Source organism: Polyodon spathula, chromosome 2 (genome assembly GCF_017654505.1).
Source record: "Polyodon spathula isolate WHYD16114869_AA chromosome 2, ASM1765450v1, whole genome shotgun sequence".
Classification (NCBI taxonomy): domain Eukaryota; kingdom Metazoa; phylum Chordata; class Actinopteri; order Acipenseriformes; family Polyodontidae; genus Polyodon; species Polyodon spathula.
In genome coordinates this window covers 67,084,250-67,106,996 of record NC_054535.1, presented here as the reverse complement: position 1 = coordinate 67,106,996, position 22,747 = coordinate 67,084,250, and the positions used below count along the sequence as shown (strand labels likewise).

General features: G+C 35.6%; 1 protein-coding gene across 1 annotated transcript in view; it reads left to right on the top strand.

The window, feature by feature from the left end:
- The first annotated feature begins 8,187 nt into the window (after positions 1-8,187).
- Positions 8,188-22,747, top strand: part of LOC121299252 (ras and EF-hand domain-containing protein-like) — a 67,222-nt gene continuing 52,662 nt past the window's right edge. Inside the window, exons 1-2 of the mRNA XM_041226920.1 lie at positions 8,188-8,881; positions 21,722-21,868. Of these exons, the coding sequence (XP_041082854.1) occupies positions 8,556-8,881; positions 21,722-21,868 (473 nt within the window). The 5' untranslated portion in view covers positions 8,188-8,555. The remainder of the gene's footprint in view (positions 8,882-21,721; positions 21,869-22,747) is intronic.

The following is a 22,747-nucleotide window of genomic DNA, read 5'->3' as shown; positions in this document are numbered from 1 at the left end:
CCTGCTCCCTGGGCCCCCTCCTATGGTTTCTCATAGTTTTTCTTCCCCTGCTCATCTTCGCCCTCCTCTTATCTTTCTATCTCTATTCCTCTGGAATCTATCACACTCTCTGCCTCCTCCTCAGCCAAGAACCTCGGAGTAACGTTGGACCCCTGCCTCTCCTACTCCCAGCACATCTCCACTCTAGAATGCACCTGCCGTTTCTTCCTGAGCAACATACAAAAAATCCGACCCTTTCGCACCAACTATTCCAGAAGTCAGAAAAAAACAACATATGAATCCAAATTAACATGTATTTATACTAAAGTAATACAGAAATGACTACAAAAGATTTAGAAGTGAGTAGTTTTTCGAGATTTACGATTATACTGTAAATTTACAGTATAATCGTAACAAACGGATTATACAGACAAAACAAGGTGAGCCTCTTTTACCTATTATTATTATTATTATTATTATTATTATTATTATTATTATTATTATTATTATTATTATTACCTCAGTCCCCAATCCCGTTCTCCACTCACCAAACACACAACCCGGAGTGAGTGAAAACATGCTGCTTTTATGCAGCTGTACCAAGACTCGATCGCTAATCAATCATTCAATTGGAGTTGTGGTACAACTGCACGTGAATTAATAAAGTGCAATTCCCCTCGCTCACATATTATTACTTTTTACTTGCACGTGAAGTGCTGTGCAATCCTCGTGCCTAAATACAAATATACATTTTAAAGACTTGTGTTACACAGACCCGTTTATATCCCGTGTACCAATGACTATACACCAACATTAACACAACATAAACACAGGGGCGGGCACTTTGCCACAGTAGTGCTTAAAGATTAAATCAATTTTGATGGATTTTATCAAGACTCACATCATAGACACAAACAATATAATTCTAGCAATACAGAATAACATAGTAAATGGAGCATTCCTACTTATACATAGTTGAATGCATTGCAGACATCAATAAGAGCTGAAAGCTAGCTCACTGGTTTTATTATTGTAGTAGACTACATGCATTCTTACCACTGCTATTTAACTCTTTATTAATCTAGCTGTACAGGGGGGTTATTTATTCAACCACTTATTAAAGTTAGTACATACTATAAAAATACAGTAATAGTCATGTTTAGAAATGTTATGGTGTCTTTATTTAGATCCACCACTGTTTAGATAATTAAAACAACACACCTGCTATGTGTTTGTTCTGCTATATATTAACAAAAACAAAATAAACCAAATGTCAAAAACCATGAAGACTGAAATGAGGGCATCCCCATTTGATTTGGCCCTTACCTGACGTGTACAGCAGACCATGAAAATGTGCTTCAGGCAGCTGTAATCCCACCCCCCCAAAAAAATATGGTAATTACATTTAGCAAAGGACTGGTATAACCATTATTTTTTTAATCATGTTGACTTTAAACTCAATACAGTAACAATACTTTCAGTATATATTAATTGTAGTAAGTATGTTTTTGGATGTCTGTACTAGTAATGCATTTGTGGAGAAACTGGTTTTGGATTATTTCCCTATTATTTATTCCAGCTTGTTTCTAAAGCGTCTAGTTATTTAAATGATAAACACAGGCAGTGTCGACTGCACACGTGGATAATACTTGGACCACGTACTTTGGTCTGTCTTTTAAGGTTTTGATTAAATGAAAAAGGTCAGCTGCTCTTGGAGTCATTCAGCAACAGACTGCAATATTCTCTGAAGTGGACCTGTTTATCCAAACTCTACTGTGTCCAGTTATCCTGAATCCCAATAAAAGCAAATGGATGAGATATCCAGTATTATTACTCTGTATTATTCCATGCCAATGTAAAAACAACACATAAATACATTTTAAAAAGATATATGTACCCAGTAAGGAAAATGGACACTTGCTCCTCATAACTTAGATTGCACCTGGTGGATTGATTGCATAGATAAGCAGCTTGGCCATTTAGACATCTTGTAAAGTTTACATTAAGTTCAGTTATTTGTAAGGATGATGCAGGAAACATTGACTTAAATCAGTCATGATTTTCTTATTGAGTTTACAGAAATACAGTGTACATCCAATTTGTGAGAAACTCTGCAATATAATTTTACAGATCCGTGATCGGGGTTCTACAACACCTTGTAAGAGAGTTCAACTCTTAGTTCCTGTCCTTGTGTAACAGATGTCAGCTTGGTTGAAGTTAGCGCCTATTTACCTGCAATAAGGTAAGCAAGAGATGTGATTTGAGATGTTCAAAAAATAATAATAATAATAATAATAATAATAATAATAATAATAATAATAATAATAATAATAATAATAATTGTTTGAGTGCTGCGTATCACCTGGTTATGATTAGCTTTCAACATCTTTACTAGCCTTATAAAGTTATGTAATACACCGTATACTAACGGTGCAACATTTTCATTGACTTTTTAATAGAGGGTTAGTCACATTGCCAAATGTGTCAGGTGACAGACAAAGAAATTATTGTCAAAAGTAGTATATTTAAATGGGTTTTGCGGTTGCAGCCTGAAATGTCCTGAGGGCAGATGGTATCATGACTGTCAGGTGCTTTCTGTAGCCGACATTGTAACTGCAGATATGCAGCCTGTTCTGTCCGGATATTCCTACATTTTGCAGATTTTACTTATTGCACACATACTTCTGAATACTTCACAGAACATACTTTTTTATTGAAGTGGTATGACACAGAGAGCTTTTGTTTTCAAACAATTATACTGTAATATACCAGTGGCTATTTTTATAAATGTTCTGTGTTTCACATCTTTATGCTTTTTAATACAGTACTGGCATGCTATGCAGGTTACTTATAGTACATATTTTCATTAGCTTTCCATTACATAGGTTTTGATTTCAGCTTTTCTTTTTATAAGACAATTGCACCCTTAAGTCAATGTTTTTGCAACCAGTTGTATAATATATGACCAATTATGAATTGATGTCAAAACACATGGTTTGATTCCTCCTGTTCAGTGATTGGAAAATGAGTGTTGGCTGACCTAATCATATTTACCTGTTTGCGAGCTTTTAAATCTTTGTTTCTATAATGTTTACCAAACACTTTTTTTGTTCCATTATCAAGTGACAGACACAGGGGTGCAGGCCACAGCGATCATCATCTTCAGTATCTTGATCTCAGCTCCACTCAGATAGGCAAACGACGGTAAGAGATACTTAGGATAAGATAAGAGGTTAAGAGATACTAGGTCAATTGTCTGAAATTGTGGGAACATAAAACACGAATTTAAAATAAAAAGTGAATAAGTGATTATACCTGTTTAATATTTATTCTAAATATTTTTGACAACACATTTAAATTTAAACACTACAATAAAATTAAATATAATCTTGTAGCTATCAATGTGAAATGTTGTTTCGTTTGCTACTGGACATCGTCATAAAAATAATTTTGTATAGTACTGTTTTTTCAAGCCCATATTTGTAGATGGTTTATTTTATATTTTTATCCTAAAAGAGAATTTATACTCTTCAAAAATGAGTCCTTAAAAAAAAAAGGTTTTATGACTATAGCCCTTAAAGTTGAAATGCTTGTCACTGAATTTTAAGTTCATTTTAGTATACCTAAATACTTACAGTTTTTACAGTTATGGATGTTTGTTTAAACTTTCTTATTTTGTACTGGTTAATGTCCACTTTGTATTTGTTGCTCTGTAGAATTTGTCTCCTGGCAAATGACTGCAAAAAACAAACAAAAACAAAAACAAAAAAATACATGGAATATGTGAAACTTAGCCACTTTCACACTGGCATGATCTACCCGGATCAGAACCCACCTGGGCAGGACCCGGGCCCTGTTCCTCTTAGCTGGTTTAACTAATTCAGGCTTATCAGAGGTTAGCCAGATTCGATTAACTCGATAATTGAAGTCAGGCTATCTCCGTTCCTCGACGACGAATACAGGCTAAAACTGTCTCGTTAACTAATTAAGGTAATTGCGCATGCTCGTGCTCCTCAAAGGGAGAATCGCAGAGCACTGAAACAATGATCTTCATGAAAGATGACGTTGAAAGAGAGAGCAACTTTTTTTCAGCCTGACTGAGCAAGAGATTATAATGGAAAGTTTTGAGGAATGCAAAAGCATTATCACAACTAAACGCAACACTGCTGCTACTGCTGCCAAGTCCAGAGAGAAAGCATGGAAAAAAATTGCAGATAAGCTAAATGCATAAGTTTTTTTTTTTTTAATTTGTGGAGCACCGCACATGCGACAATGATGATGCAGGATCTGTCACAGATCATCTGAGAATAATTGAGGTCTAGTCATAGATGATGTACAGAATTATCCAAAGTGTGACACCTAGGGTCTTGGTGGTGCTATACACTTTCCACTTTTTATTAATCATTTTGACCGTGCTCCAAGGGATATTCAAGGCCTTTGATATTTTTTTATACCCATCCCCTGATCTGTGCCTTTCAACAACTTTGTTCTGGAGTTCTTTTGAAAGCACCTTGGTGCTCATGGTTGACTCTTTGCTTTGAAATGCACTACCCAGCAGTGGGAACCTACAGGAACAGCTGAATTTATCCTAAAATCATGTGATTCACTACAATTTAACACAGGTGGAGGCCACGTAACTTGGTGTGTGATTTTGAATGTGATTGGTTAATCTGAGCTCATTTAGGACTGCTATTACATTTGTAGAAAATACATTTTCTACAAATTTCTAGAATATTTTTTCACTAGGAAGTTGTGGGGTAGGATGTGTAGATATATGAAAAACAAAACTATTTTAATGTATTTTAATTCCAAGCTATAAGGCATTAAAAGGTGAAAATTTTGAAAGGGGGTATAGACTTTCTGTAAGTAAAAAAATGCTTCCTCTGGCCAGTAACTACTCCATCATAGAGAAGGATTGTCTGGCCATTAAATGGGCCACTCTGACCTTACTTTACTACCTATTGGGACATTATCCTAGTCAACAATCTCCATTCTGATCTGTGATGGTGCTGTATAACAGGAACAGTGTGCCTCGTACTGGATGGTCTGGCACTTCATTCCAGGGTCAACCGGAAGCCAGCCATCCAGGAAGGGGGTGGAGTCACAATACCCAAATACGATATGCGATGTATCAGTCATGGACTGGAGGAGACGTGATTGAACTAGCTATTACAGGGGGCGTGACTCAGGTCATATCTGGGGATGTGACGCTGTAATACTTATGCAAGCAAGATATTTCAGTTTTTTATTTTTCTTAAAAATATTTCCCAACATAAAACCAATGTCAGCTTACAATAATTGATTCTGAGTTTCAGTGTTTAAAAATAAAAAATCAAACAGCATGAAATTTCAATGTACCATTTGTAATTCAGTAATATGAGAGAATGGGTCAGGGGTCTGAATACTTTTGCAAGGCACTGTGTGTATATCTATATCTATCTATCTATATATATATCTATATATATATATATATATATATATATATATATATATATATATATATATATATATATATATATATATATATATATATATATAAATTATTAAAATGTGTCACTTTCGCTTTTTATGTTACACACATTTTGTAAAAATGGATCACGACACTTGAGGAGTTACTGAACTTCTTGAAAACTAGATCCTCTGAACTTGTATAATAGAATTTTTTTAATCAATTTTATATGCATCACATAGTTTTTCATATTTGCTTTTAATGCACGATCGCTTAACATAGCTACATATATTTGAACCGTGACATGTTTGGTGTCTGTATAGTAGCAAATGCACTCATTGTAACTATATTAACAATTCAGTACTTTGTATTTTGATATTTAACAACATGTACAATGGTGCTACGAAAATAAATAAACAACAATAACAATTTTATTTGGAATACAACATTACATTATTTTATTAATGTAAGTAGCCTTCTAAGGAGACTTGTCAGAAGACTATAAAGTTAACATGCTTAATTTTTTTCTGGTTATTGAAATACTCGTAGACGAATTTAGGATTTACCAGCATGCTATTTAAACTCACCTGTCATATTAATCTCAGCAGCAATTTGCTCAATTGCCTTGCTCCATACATTTCTATCATGGTATGTTTTGATTTTCATATTATATAGGCACGGATAATTCTCATAGAGGTCAATTAGTTTTTCAATACGCTCCCGTTGCCAAGCCATTTTCACGGTGTACAAAGAAAGATTTAAAAAAAAAAAATGCCAAAAGTTATGTTCGTTTTGTCTGCATACGCAGTTACTGTTTGATTAAAACATATTTTCAAAATGGAGGAAGTCCATAGTGAAGATTCTAACAGGGCTATTGTATTATCATATTGCATTCACATACCCAACGGGTTAAATCAGAAGCCCTAATTATATACTGAGATCAGTTAAAAGAAATAAACTCCCCTGGTTGTAATGATGAAAGTAAAAGCTGCTCCTCTTGTATAATGAACAAAACACTATTTTCCCAATAATGTGTATCAGAATTATTAGATTTTTTGTCTGCTATGTATTTTTGATAGATGGGGCCCAAGCATTATAAATGATATATATGTATGTGTGCATTATACATTTTTTTCATATTTTTTTGTGAAATAAAATATGATTTAAACATTTCTGTGTTTGCAAAACTCAGACTGAATCTACAGAATGCAAACAAACTCTTTGGAAGGCTTTGGCTGTTTGGCAGTAGGGTGATATTAGGCCATGAACAGACCACATGTTACGTGCTGTGGATTGTGACCACCTATCAAATGCACACAGGAAAATGGCCAGGAGGGAATTTCTTGTAGAAAAATAATTTTTTTAGGAGGATCACTAACCAGCTCATCATCATTTTAACATACGTACAATTTAACTAAATACAGACAAGTGTTATGCTATTAAATTAAATTGAATGGCTTATAAAACGCTCACATTTAAATACTTATAAAATGTACTGTATAATGCACAAAAAATAAGCATGCCAGTGGAATTTATTCCCTACATGGCTTAAGAATTAGAGCTCTTGGTAACAGAATACATTGATTACCATGGCCTCTATCCACTGCATGCACATGTAAAAATGTAAGATGACCTACTCTGTACAAACAAAAGGACTCACTTTCAAATATTCCCAGATTCTGGCATACTTTAGCAACAAACAATTGAGTATTTCCAGATCAAGTTTCCTCATGACTGAATAAGCCCTAATCTAGAGATGTGTAGAAAGCTTAGTGTAATGTACAGGTGGAGAAACAGGATGCCTCCATATAACCCCAAATTATGTTACCTAAATAATAAAAAATGGTTTTAGGGACATGCAGTATGAAGTTAAATGTCATTTAGGAGCACAAGGAAAATAGGCATGACTGCAGAAAGTGGGACTATAGCTTGTGTTTATTAACTTACTAAAATAATTAAGCCAAGCCTTAATAGGAGCCATGATGTTTGATAAGGATTTATGTACTGTACATTTAACTGCAACATTAAAAGCTTAGAGTAGGTAGATACTTTTCAGGTACAAATAAACAATGCAGCAAAGCAGTTGGTATGTTACATACCCAGAGGGGCTGGGACTGCAGTCAGCACAGGTGGTTGACCAGTGCAGCTAACACTGACCCCACATATAACAGTGGCCAATAGTGTGCCATTTTTTATACTAAAAAGCTGAATAGCATATGTGTTAGACAACACATTTTTAACATTATCAATAGGGTGTAGGGCCAGATAGGCAGCCAGGGTACAGCTCATTCATGTGATAAGCTTTCAATGCGTGATGCATTCCCTAATTAGTACAGAAGTTGCAGATTCAAATGTTTTGAGGTGGTTCCTTGAGAAGCATCTGCAGCTTGCATAGTATTTCATACAGAAGCACTTGCCAACCAAACACCTGTTTCTGCTGTTGCCCAGTGTGACTGAAACTTACAAGGAGACAGGGCCACTTAGCTTTATTTTTACATTCATTGTAACAGCATGTCACATATTCAACCATTTTAATAATAACTGATTCAGCCATGCAAGCCTAGTTCCATAAAAGTGTTTGCTACATATCTCATACAGTAGTAGTCGATCTTAAATTGGAAATGAAAAGAGAACAAAACTCGGTGAGTATCGCGTCAGCAAAAAAAAAAAAAAAAAAAAAAAACACTCCTCCCCTTTGAAATCTAGAAAACAATTGAACTGCCCGTCTACTTCTTTGCCTCTGAAAAGGCGCCTGAAGAATAGGGGCAGTAAAGTATATCTAACCCGGGAGAATGGTCACATAGATCACTGTATAAAGGTCTATGACAATAAATAATTTAGGGAATTTTGGTGTTTCTTCAAATGTATTTTTAAACCGAAAGCAGTTGAGAGCATTTTTACCTGGATGCAAGGTGAATTTCAAACGGTGCAGTTCGAATTCCTACGTGGTGACTGCAGACTTTCATAGCGTCAGACGCGCTGTGGAGTATTAGAGGGGCTGTTTGATAATCTGCAGTCTTGTTTTTTTCTTACAAATCAACCCCTTGAAGGATAGAACACTTTTTAATGATAAATAAAGGGATCTTTTCATAAAGCACATTTTCGAGACTTTTTTTTGTATTGCCTAATGGAGGACGAAGAGGATTTGGACAGACTGCGCTTGCTTTTTCACGCTTGTGATGCGAATAATTCGGGGAGGATAGAAAAAGAGGAGTTTTTCTCAGTTTGCTTAGAGTTGAAGGTTCAGCCCGCTGAGATCGAGTCTATTTTTGCCAAGCTGGACGTGGACAGGGACGGATCAATCGACTTTGAGGAGTTTGCTAACGGATTTGAAGGAGTATCAGACCTGATCGACCTGGGAAGGATGGAAAGCGATAATGATGGTCACAACTTCAGACAGGCATGGGAGGCATTTCAGCAGAGACTTGGAGAAGAGGCTAAATTCATTCCGAGGTGAAATATACCCTATTGGCATATATTTTGTACAACATTATTATTATTATTATTATTATTATTATTATTATTATTATTATTTTATTATTATTATTATTTAAATGCTGTCACGAAGGTCCTTGGAACGAGGAACCTTGCAGAATTTCCATTCACAATTATGAAATAAACTGAACAAATTGATAGCAGGTGATTCTTTACATTACAACGGTGTAACAGACTGCGTAACCTTAAAACATCACGGCTCACTGAACAATCAGTCAGTGGGAAGTTTTTGTTCCCATCGTCCTTTCTAAGTTAACAATTGTTTGCAAACCTGATATTATGAATTGGTTCCTAAGAACAATGCCGACCTCAAGGGATTAACATGCCCTTTAAACAGTGAATGAGTTTTAGATTCCTCGTATTTGTAAATCGATGCAAATCATGGCAAGTAGATTACTGACTAACTTCCATTTTAACATGCAAAGAGAGTATTTTCCAAAGGGTAACTCATTTTAATATTTAATATGTTATATATATATATATTATATATATATATATATATATATATATATATATATTATATATATATATATATATATATATATACCTAATTTTTTGTGTTAAAAAATAATCATAACAAAAAACTGTATATTTTGTATAATTTCTTTGACAACTGGCTTACCGGGAGGTTCCCGGACTGTTGTAATTCCGGCTCAACCACTTAACCTCGCTGTGCGCCGTCTTTGGACGAGACTTAGAAATCAAGGACCTATTGGAAGTGACTGCAGTAGCCTTCTGCTAAATGACTAGTTAATAATAAAATGAATACAAAACATAGTATACTGTAGGAATCTTGAAACACTTTGTATTGCATCACACATGATAATAGTCTTAAATAAAATTAAGACTGATAAAAACATAGTAACTGGATTCTAAAACACACACACACACACACACACACACACACACACAGATATATATATATATACACACACACACACACACACACACACACACATTTAGCACCATTAGTGTTTAATAGTTATGTATGATAAACTGAAATGAAGACACAGCACCCTGACTAATTCATAATAACAGTACAAAACATAAACAGCCAGATTTTCAAAAAGGGCAGATGGAAAAACGGGTCACAAAACAATAGGTTACCAGTGTATCCCTGCTTCCCAGAAAGACAAAAACGACCACCAACCAATACTTTTGGGATATGCGTGTCACAGGTCAGGTATTCATGGAGCATTTTATATCAAAGCTGCTGATAGGCCCCTTCGTGGTGTGATGTCATCGGTCCCGCCTCATCGAGGTAATAAATAGTCACTACACAGAGAACTCGTTCTCTTTTGCATTGAACCTGTGAGAGTAGCCCAGCTAGCCGCAGTACAAATATCAGACAATAAGAGGCACCTCTGAAGAGGGCCCAATACGTAGCCACACCTCTAGTAGAGTGCGCAGCTACTCTCCCAGGTGGGGGTAGGTCGAGAGCGCTGCCACTCTCCCAGGTAGGGGGTAGGTGTCAGCAGTGTGCAGTTGAAACTGTGTTTCGAGAGGGGTCTCGACCCAGGGTACTGACTTTCACCCAGTCTGACTGACAAAGAGCTGGTCAGACTGACGCAGCGCTCGCGTATCAAAAAGTTTCACATAGTTTTTCAAAGCCTGAGGCAGGAAAGGCAATCTCATTTCCTCCCCTGAAGCAAAGGAGGGGGACGGAAAGCCTCTAGTTCCACGGCTTGATTCAAGTGAAACGCTGTAATCACCTTAGGTAGGAAAGCATGGTTCGTGCACAACGATACCCTGTTTCCATCATCCAAATAGATAGATATTTCAGCTCTATGGAATGTATTGGCTGAAACAGGGCCTTAGTGAGAGCCTCCAATACCACATCCAGACCTCCTCGGGGAGGACATCTTTTCTAGGAGGACATAGCCGGCGAACACTCTTTAGAAAATGGGTCACCAGAATATGAGCACCTGAGGAAACTGAGTCAATGGGGACACGGCATGCAGATATAGCTTCCAGGTGCACCTTCAGTGTAGAGAGGGGACCAGCCCTCTAACATATCTTGCAGAAACTGTAGGATAGTTGCTATAGGGCAATACATGGGGTCACAACCTCTGGTCATACACCAATTTTGAAAATATCTCCACTTATAGGCATATAGTACCCTCATGAAGGATGCCCTTGCATTCTACTCTGTACTGACTACCATGTCGGAGAGCCCTAAGACAGACAGATGGTACCATTCAGGGACCAGACCCATAGTTGGAGTCTAGCTGGTTCTGTGCCTCTTATCTGACTGAGGAGATGCATACGCAACAGGATCTCCCAGGGCTCGCCTCACAGTAGTTGGCATAGGTGGCCATCTGGGGGCCACCAGGAGAACGTTGCCTCTTCTCTGAACTTTCAGAGAAGTATCAGTGGGAATGCATATAAAAGTGTTCTGTTTGTCGACGCCTAGTGGACCTCTGCAGCGGCGGGGGGAGAACTATAGGGGGCAGTGAGTCATCTCCGGCATGGCGACTATTTTATAAATTATGTGTACAGATGATTATTACTTTTTTAAACAGCAAATATAGAGATAAATGCATTGACATCATCAAATTCAAAGTCAAATGTGACTAATTGGCTTGTTAATGAAGCTGAAAATTAGTTGTTGTTTCAGTGAAATCAGCCATAAGCAGGAGTTGACTTCTGCCCCTTAAAGTTTAAGCAACTTTTGATGCACCACAATGTTGGAATTCCTCACAGCCCTGCCTGCACTACAGTCCTGTTAACCATTGCATCTGGTGCTGTAAATTATGCTACATGTCTTGTAATGTGTAGGTGTTATGTCTTGCTTTGATTGAATTGAGAAAATCTGGACATTATCAAAAGGATGAACAAAATTAGGACTACTTGCTAATCACAACTAGAAGTTTTACATTTTTTTAAACATTTCACTGTTTTTATACAGCTTATGAATGATTCTGAAGGAATGGAGGATAATCCTGTAAATGTATTTCTCAGTAGTTAAATACTTGTTTCAGTCTACTTACAGTGTATACAGTAATAAAACAGATACAGCTACTCAAAGTTTACATGTAGAGATGCTACTTTAATATAATGTGACTTGTGTTTTCTATTTTTGAAAAGCTTTTTCAACTTTAAATACATTACATTAAACATTAGCTACAAGATGTAACCTTATTATTTTAAGCTGTCTATTTGGGTAAAACCAAATGTAGAATGTTTTGTGAGCTCACAAATCTAAAAGTCACCTGGAAAATAATGGTCTTCAGTTTTAATCTCATCAATTTTGGTAAATCTGAAGATGAAGAGTTTTCAGCTCATAACTTGGTTCTGCGCATAGATGGTTGTTGAAAATAAAAAAAATAAAAAAATCTGTAAAATATCTTCAGTTAAACAAGCAATCAAAAAAAAAAAAAATGGAAATAATGTCTTTGCCCATTTTATTGCTAAGTTGAGTTAAGACCAATCAGCTATGCATCATTTTAGTAATTACAATTAAGGCACTGTGAAAATTGTAGAACTTCTCTTTAAGATTTAAACAGCAAATATATCGAGATAAATGCACTGACATCATCAAAATCAACGTCAAAGTTATTCAAGCACTTTACAATAGCTTGTGAAACAGAGTTGTAATTAACAGCCTGTAGGTAAAGTGCATCTGCAAGGACAGCTTTCAGTTCTAGTACATCAGATGCATGTTCACCATGTAGGTTTTGCAAAACAAATACAATGTGTAACCCATACTGATCTTGAGCATCAGTCAACCATTTTGAGATATGCATAATCCTTATGCTGTGATAAATAAATTCAGGTACACAAATAGTTTAAATGATTAAAAATCACTATCATTTGAACTCTTTGTGTACATCAACGTTTTAATTTTTTTAAATTCTATCAACGTTTATTTTAGTACACTGCAGTTCACCCTGTTCTGAAAAATCATTGTGCTCTGATGTGTTGATGAATTTTTAATGGTATTTGTTAACTGATTATCAAAGTTTCCCTTCTTGAAATAATATAAGATCATGTGTAAACAAACAACCAGTAAAACAGGATGTGTAGTGTAGTGTGACCACTGCTTCAAGAATTCATGAACGTCAGGTTTTAATAATAATAATAATAATAATAATAATAATAATAATAATAATAATAATAATAATAGCTGTAGTAGCCTATTGTTGTTGTTTGTTTTGTCTTCAAAGTTGACGGTATCTTCAAACAAGCAAAAGTCTGTAAAAAGCTAAACTCTAAAAATGTATTCAATGTAGTGCAACATTAAAATCTGGAGGCAGCATTGTTTATTTTTACCAAGCTGTACTATCTATAGATACTGTAAATTAATATGACTTCAGAAGAAGTAGCCTTAACCTTCAATGGCATCTGGTATGGGAATTAAACATAGGTAGAAAAATAATGCTGCTATTATTATTATTATTATTATTATTATTATTATTATTATTATTATTATTATTATTATTATTATTATTATTATTATTATTATTATATCTGCTGCCTATAATCTGCCATACTAAAAATGTCCTTGTGGTAAAGTTTAAGTGTTAAAAGTTGTCAGGATGTTTAAAGTGAGAGATAAATTACAGGGACTTTTCAAATATCGCTATATTTTTAATAGCCCCAATAGTTTCCCTTTAAATGTGACTGAAAGTTTTATATAGTTAAACATTTTTTAGCTAGGAACTTTTTTTTATAGGTATCAGTAAGGACCGTGTGTCACGTGTTGTCCAGTACTATGCTGAACATGCTGCTCCTCAACCAGAAGACAGATGGAGCCTGAAAAAGGGAAGAGCATAAAGAAAAAAAGGAAATTATATTGCAGCACATCCAGTCATACACTGTACACACCGTAGGGCACCCGATCGAAAATATGAGGCGAGACAAACCAAAACTGTCGATTTCATTCTCCACAGGTGGAGAGCTAGGGCTTTTAATGACCTGATGAATACTGTTGATAATTTCATCACTTTGTGCTTCGACGTGATGCAGAATTTGAGTCTATCACTCGAGGCAGTTGTACCTGTACCTGTTTGGTCTTGTGGTTCACCATGGAAAAGAAAGCAACCAAACTAAGGATGACATTCATCTGTATGTCTGGCTTGAAAATCAAAATAAAAAGGTATATGGATGTGTCAGCTTTGGACCACTGCCTCCATCGTCAGCTAAATGGCAAAATCAAACAGACAGACAGCTTCTGGTTGTTCAGTGATTCATGCTTTGGACAAAACAAAAACATGAACATTTTGTCGCTGTTGTTCACAAAACCTGAACATTCAATACACATTTCTCATCAGGGGCCAAAGTTTTCTGCCTGCTGATCGAGTGTTTGTCAGAAATGAACAGGATCTCAAGAAGACTGAGACCATTCTTTGGCCAAAGGAGTACTGCTTTGTCCTTAGACGCCATGGGATCCTTTAAGAAGCTGCTTGATGAGATTCTGGGATCTTGAAGTGAATTGTGACAAGCTGGGATTTAAATCTGCATTTAATGGTGAATTTTGTTACCATGGCATTCTGAAGCGATGGAAGAAGTCGGTTGACTTCAAACCTGCCCCACTTCCCATGGAAACAACCATTAAGGAAGCGAGATGTTCCGAAACTTGTAAATAAACTTTGTGCATCAGAGGAGGTCAGAGGATTGTATAACCAAGCTTTGGCAGAGACCAATGACACTATTAGTGTGGAAAGTGATTAGAACTGAACATGGACTGTGATTTCATGGACTGGTTTGATGTCATGGATATGTAGCATTTTGTGTCAAATCAGTTCCCTTGGATACATCGTGTTTTGCAAAGAAATTTACATTTTTCAATTTTCTTGTTACAAAAACGGTAATATGATTTTATATTTAAGCTTGTATGTGATACAGTAGTTTATGGTATTATGGCTACTAGTACACACAGTCTGCAGTTAAGTGATTTATTTATTTTTGGTCTGAAATACAAATAATAATTATGAACTACTTTATTTTTATTTCTTAAGAATATTGTAAAAATTGCGACATTGGGCTAATTTCACGATTTCCGTGCAGCTCAACGTTAGCCACTTTAACAGTAACATCAAACTGCATTCTATTCATAAAAAAACACGATTAAAATTATTTTCTGAAAAGTTATTATAAACCTTGTTAGACATCTGGGTCAGGGAATTATACTTGCACTCTTTTAAACATATTGGGTTGGAATGTCAACACCCAAACTGAATGCAGGACATTTCCGAGCCATTGCATAAATGTTTCATTGGAAGTTTATGGTTTTGAGATTCAATAGAGTGGCCGACCCCCATGCCCGCACAGTCCCCTCCCCAGCCCCATAGACCCGAACGGTGGAAAGTTCCATATGAACAATATCCAGAAAAGAGAGGATCCACTGACGCCAGGGAAGGGAGTGGGGGAGTGGGGGGAGTGGGGGGGGGGGGGGGGGCTGCCAACAAAGGGCTATCATTTTTTTAGCTGCTGTGAGGCCGGCCAACCAGATCCGTTTTTGTTTCACAGAAAGTTCAAAAGAAGAGTTATCATCTAATAATAATATTTTAGGTGAACAAGGGACCTTTCTACCAAGAATGACAGATAGGCTTGAGGAAACCTGCTACCAAAACAGAACCACATCAGAACATTCCCAGACCATGTGCAAAAAAATCTCAGACGATGTTTCAAGCTCTGTTTTTTAATGTAATCTTGACACTTTGGGGGACATGCAGGTGTCAAAATATGTTGAAAAAAACAAATAGCCTATCCACAAATGTACTCATATCAGAAGCATCATTTATGTTGAGACTTTTTTTTTTGAGAATTTTTTACAACCTGCTTTTTCCACACTGTATGAAGACAACCACAGCTACCTTTGTGTATTAGCCACAAAGTGTAATATTTACTACTAGTTATTTTACAAAATGTGAAAGCAGTAGATATGTTTAAGGAAGTAAATATATCACAGTTGAAAAAATTAAGGTACACCAGCAATGGTTGTGTGCAACTATAAACAAAAAAAACTAACAATACGGCCAGGGTTACCGATGCAGCCAAATGAGCAAACTTTTTATATGTATTGCATTGTGATTGTTTCTTTTAATGTAGTTTAGCATTAAAATTCTCAAACGTGATCAAATGTGATTCATGCATTTCACTGTAGTGTAGCAATACTGCAATATTAAAACTTCTTTTTTTAGTATGTGCTCAATAAAATCTTAATTACAAAAAAAAAAGGAATATAAATATTGTTTTAAAAAGTTACCGTAGTTGTTTCACGAAGCGGAGACGCAAAGCTCGGCAATCCCCCCTCCTCTTCCTCTTTTAAAAATCTTTCTTCCTATCACACTTCTGATGTCTCACAGTTTATTGTATCCTTATTTTTATTTTATACTTATAATTATACCACATCTACTCCATGTTGCCATCTACATCAATTCAATTTGTGCAAAGATGTTCCGTGATTGTGGTTGTGGTTAAGGCATCCTGTTAACCCAACACTTCAGGTTTTAATAAGTGTGGTTTTATGCCATGGGGTCCTTGCGTGTTCATAGTATCTCAAAGCTGATAGAGGAACTTCATGAAAACTATGTTGTTATGCCCAATGAAGAAAAGCAACAAGATATTTGCACCACGTTTTATTCTACATCTGTAATACCTGGAGTTATTGGAGCCATAGACTGCACACATATCCGTATTTGATTTCATAGGCAATATAAGGATCCGAGCTTCAAGCCATAGCTACATGTCAATCAGATGGTGTGTGACCATCATCTTCGATTATGAAATGTGCTTGCACGATGGGCATGCAGCAGATTTTCAAGAACAGCTATCACTATCAATAGCTCCTTCTATTGATGCAACATATTTGGTATCATTGATGTAATAAGGCTGTATATCTGGGATAAAGGATGGTCAGGTACTCCGCTCAGTCGCTGTTGGCATTGCTTTGCAACAGCATTTCTGGTCTCCAGTTTAAGCCTTTTCCACACGTTTTTTAAATGTAATATTGATCCTGTACACCTGTCAGTAACATAGCATTAAATCTGGATGCTATTTCATCGTGGTGCGTTTTCTACCATCTTCTACCATTTTGGTATTTTTTTATGCACTCCGCGAAATAAAGTTTCTGCTCTGAGCATGACCGCCAGCCATGATTTCTTTGGTATGAATACAATGAATATTACACCTTTATATACCTGGATGACTCAGTTTGCATTTGTAATTAAATTGACAGCTTTGAAACTTGCTCTGATTAACATTAATAAAACTCTGCGAATAAGGACTTTTTTGTATATACTACAAAAAACTTTCAGGCTAATTTATTTATTATTTTTATCCCCCAAGATCATCCCAAAATACAAATGCATTTTAATAGAATGACAATGAATTTGTAGGCCTATGCAATTACTTTATTTGCATTATTACTTTTATGTTGTACATATATACAATGTTTTAATTGTTATGTTTATTATTGCTGAAAACAATTTGCTTAATCACATATATCCTTTGAACTATCACAAACTGGAAGTTGGTTTGTGAGAGCATCACGCACTTCAGGTTTGGAGATAGTCTTGATCCTCAGCTGTGTACTAAACCTAAGGATCATCTGATCCCCGACTCGTTTGTTTGTTGTAATTGGGACTAACTTAATCTGCAGCTAGGGCCTGGCAATGATCCTTGGGAAAGAACTGTACTAGCTAGTCTGCAATTTAGTACACTTGATGTGTACTAACTCTGACTGTTTTTTGCAATTGACCCATTATGCTTAAAATCCACTTGAATAAAAACAGGCTATAATGTGCATACATTAGATGCCTTCAGTTAACAATATATTTAGGAGGGCTGCTAATAGCATCAGCTATCCAATGTCAATTCCCCCTGGGGGAATCCCTAGTTGGCTTATTAAAGAGTGGCAGTATTTACAGTTGATTGAACAATGTTTACATTTTAATATAGGCCCCATTATGTTGTTTTTTACAGCTTACTCTTTACATAATAAAATCTGACATTTTTAAATACACGTGTATTATCTTTATTATATGAATACTGTTAATATTCATTTTGGTATTATTTTGATGGTATTACTGGTTGATGGTACTTTAACATTTTTAAAGTACTTTTATTTTTACAATTTTAAAAAAGTGATGATGAAATTGCTTTTGTTACTGAAAAAAAAAGTAGTTCTTGCTGTTTAAACGAGGAATGATAAACTACATCTCCCAGAATGCCATAGATATCCAAGAAGACTGATTAAATGCACCTGTTCATAACTTAATAAGCCAGGCAGGTAAAAAAGGACAAGTTTCTGAGACAATAGCTGTTTGTGGGAAGGTAAGGAATTGTGTATAGAGCGGAATGTGGTGGAAGTTAAACAAAGTATATTGAATCTGTGATTTATGTATTTAAAGGCAGTAAACCGGTGTCTGACTAAAGATACAGTAGGGATCCTGTTAAGTTTAGTTATTGCTCAAAAATATGAGCTAGAGTTTATTTTAATTTGTATTGTTTGTTAAAATAAGCCGTGTTTCCACTGAAAAGAGACAAAGAGTGACATCACAGAAATGTTTAAATTGTATTTAATAAGGGGGGTTGTAGTAACATCTTATTTACAATATGTGAACACAGCAAAACACGTTTATGTAGGAAAAACTGTGCTATGTATATTTGGATATACCAATGAAACTAAATGTCTATACAGGGGTGAAATTCTCAAAAAGAAAAGTGCAGTGACTCATATGAGCAGCCAGATGGAGTAGACCTGTGGTTTATTTATTTTTTCTACACAAACTTTAAAGACAATTTAAGTGCCAATTAGTAAATACTTCTAAAATGTGTAGTTACCGGTACACAATTAATACAAAATAAGCCCTAAAAAATAACTGATAAATGATAACCGATTCACCATAAACAAGGAAGCTGAAAATACAGAAATCTTTGTACCCTCTACATGTATCACATTTATGTACTGTAATATAACACTTTAGTTAAATCTTAAATGACAAGCATTAAGAAATATTGTAATGCGAGAGGGAGTGTTGTTTCAAGAAATGCTATAAATAAAATGGTATAAAAAACTGCTATGAACAAATTATTCAAAAAGGTCCAAGTTAAACAATGCACAATAGGGACTGAAATAGCCCTTTATTTTTTAATCAAACAGGCACTACTCTTGGCTTGACCATTTTAATTTCCATAGTATTCTCTGAAATCATACTTTCCAGGCACTGGGTGCTCACCTACAACAGGACCTGGTCATGCCACATTGATAGCCTTGGATTAGAACATGCATCCCTGCATTTTTTAAATTTATTTATTACTTATCTACAATAATACAGTGCTCCCCCTTTATAATGCTGTATTTCTGGAGCAACAGTTAAGAGACTGTACTATTTGTGTTCAGCCTTATAATGAGAATACTAGGCAAACGGGAGTCATGACCATACCGCCTTATAACCTGTTCCGCAGTATACCGGGCAGTATTTCACCCATGGTCATTGTGGCAAAGTGCCCGCCCCTGTGTGTATTTTGTGTTGTATGTTGTGTATTAATGTTGGTGTATAGTCATTGGTACACAAGATATAAACAGGTCTGTGTAACACAAGTCTTTAAAATGTATATTTGTATTTAGGCACGAGGATTGCACAGCACTTCACTTGCAAGTAAAAAGTAATAATATATGAGCACGGGGAATTGCACTTTATTAATTCACGTGCAGTTGTACCGCGACTCCAATTGAATGATTGATTAGCAATCGAGTCTCAGTACAGCTGTATAAAAGCTGCATGTCTTCACTCACTCGGGGTTGTGTGTTCGGTGAGTGGAGAACGGGATTGGAGACGGAGGTAATAATAAGAAGAGTAATAATAATAGTAGTTAAAAATATCTGCTCACCGTGTTTTGTCTGTATAGTCCATTTTGTTTGTCTTTTTGTTTTGGCGAAAGTGCCGTGTCCTGCGTTTCTGTTTGTCTTGCAACCTTTTATTTTTTGTTTGTCTGTCTGTCTGTGCTCTATTAAATGCTGAGCGAGACCATTCGCTCAGCTTCACCAAACTCCATCTGTGTTGTTTATTTGCTGGTTCCTGGGTTTCTGGTCTGATGACCCCACTCTAGCCGTCTTTGTGACATGTGGTGTCATCGTGGGATTACCAGCGCCTCCTAGACGCAGACCAGAGCAGGAACCGCAGTTTCTTGTTTAAAAAAACCAAAAAAAAAATAAATAAATAAATAAAAGTCAGAAGACACCGTCAGGTTGAGGGACTGGATCGGAAAGAAAACAACATTCTGTTGGTTTATGTCAGTGTGATCAAGTGGGCTTTGAGTGGCGTGCCACGGATCAGGAAGAAGTGCAACAAAATGGGTACAGGTACTAAAACTGAGATCTGAAACTGAGAGCTGAAATCTAGTGTGGGGTATATAAACTAAAATCATTGGAAAATTTTATTTAGCCTTACATACCTGTGAATACGTATAACAGGATTTTAAGTTTTTTTTTTCAATATTATTTCAGAGAACGCATGAGTGTAAATAAATTATGTATAGGCTTTAATTTACCAGTACACTTGGGCACTTAAAAAAGAACGACCTTGATATCTGTAATTTGTCAACAGAAGGGGAAACAAGTCCTTGAACAGTAGAGTTAATATAGCAATTCATTGGAATCCGTGCATTTGATAGATTCTGTAACATATGTAAGCTGTGTATATTATTATTATTATTATTATTATTATTATTATTTTGTTTTGTTCTTTTTATATTTGTGTAAAAAAAAAGTTGTTCATAAGGAGCCCATAAGTGTTACTTATGTTTGCATGAAAGACCAAAGAAAAGTCTTTCATGGATTTACATTGTTCTGTGAAAATTTGTTACATTTACTAAAATAAAAATAATAATAAAAACCCTTTTAAAAAGACCAAATACCTATTGGGCTTTGTAGCAGGGCGAGCAGCCCTGTCCAGTAATTAATTTTAGAACGGGGTCTCCCCCTCCGCCCCTGTGTTGTTTTGTATTTGTTTTTCGTATTGTGTATTATATTTGTTTATATATAGATGACGATGGTGGCGATGCCCAGCCTGACTTATGTTTGTATTTTTGTGTTCGAGATTTATTTTGTTTATTTATTTTTGCTCTGTGAGCAGTGTTTTTATTTTTGTTTAAATATTTCATTTATTTTTGTGTATTTAATAAAACGGCGCATGCCGCGTCTTTTTGAAACTGCAGATACCTTGGTTGTTGTTCGTCCTTCTGGTCTGACGTCACTGCTCAGCCATTTCCTGCCACAGGCTTATATTGTTTTTAGATTCTATTGATTTTTTAGTATTACTATGCAGGACAGACGATATAACATCGTTATCTTCATAAAAAATGTGCACAGATTAATCTAACGATTAATCCACTAATGACGATAAGTTAACCGATTAAAAAAAATAGTGACAGTCCTAATTAATGTGAATTTTCTATAAGTATAAAAGAGTTTCCTTTTTTTGGTGAACCACTTCTGTAAAATATGTGGTTCAAGAGACACAGCAATTTAATCATAACCAGTTAATCATTCAGCCCTTATTGCCTTTTGCTAATATTTGAGGGCTTTATCACACACATCTTTTGTTTGAATTAACTTCTGACCACCACCTTTGCAGTACCTCCAATAAGGTGCTGCCAACCTGCCTGAAGGCCCTCATTTCTTAAGGTTTCTCCCTTGGACTGTAAGACTAGGCCTTTAGCCAAATTAGATGTACAAAGCAAATATCTAACTTCTGTGCTTCATCCACTCTCTAGAATCATGTTTAACATTAAGCCCTTATTGATACTGTTGCTATTATTAGTAATGTTTTGTTATTGTTGTTGTTGTAGAAATGAACAAGTTGCTACCTTGCACCAGAACATCAACCTAACAGAACCCAGACTGGTGCATCACTACGAGCGGGTTGTCATGAACTTCATTCGAGAAATTAAGCTGCAAAACTCAGAAATGGAGAATCTGGCACTAGCTGTGAAAAGGTAAATAATAACATTCTCCCTGAATCTTAATGCAGACATACAGTTGAGATGTATGTAGGGAACCCGTGTTTTGCTTTAAGATTTAGTCTTGTGAATCATTATTTATGATGTTACTATCCTGTACATTTAAAAAAAAAAAAAAAAAAAAAAAAATACAATACCAAACTCTACAAAATCAGTACTAACACTGACAAAGGCATTTGCTGAAGTATTTGTATGCTAGGTTTGTGATAAATAAATATTGAAATATAACTAGGGCTTCTGATTTTCGGTTTTAACTGATAAAACACCAATGGAAAATGAAAAAAAAACAGAATTGGTGTATAGCTAAACAATGTCCCTCCTTCCTGACTTCTTGTATCAATCATTGATTCATTCTGAATACTTTGAACCCACCCTAACTACAATGCAGCACATTCCTACATTTCTATTGGAGACTCCAGTTGTGAGATTTAAAACGAGATTACAATTAGGAATGGAGGCTTGTTTGCGGGATTTAAAGCTGTATTACAGTTAAGATACACCCCCCCCCCCCCCCAAAAAAAAAAAAAAAAAAAAAAAAAAAAAAAAAAACAATATACATAAAACTCGAACATAGTTAAAAATAAGCACTGAAAAATGTAATTAATAAAAAACGAAAAACAGAAGCCTTAAATATCAATCAATCAATCTTTATTTTATATAGTGCCTTTCATAGTGAACCACCATCTCAAAGCGCTTTACAAGATGCAGTAACAACAAGAAAATTCATAATACGTTAAATACAGAGAAATGCATAATACAAGATACAGTGGAAAGTGCATAATACATGATAGTGGCATAATACATGAAATATTAGCAACAACACAGCAGCTAATAGCAGATATCAGGCTTAAAGAC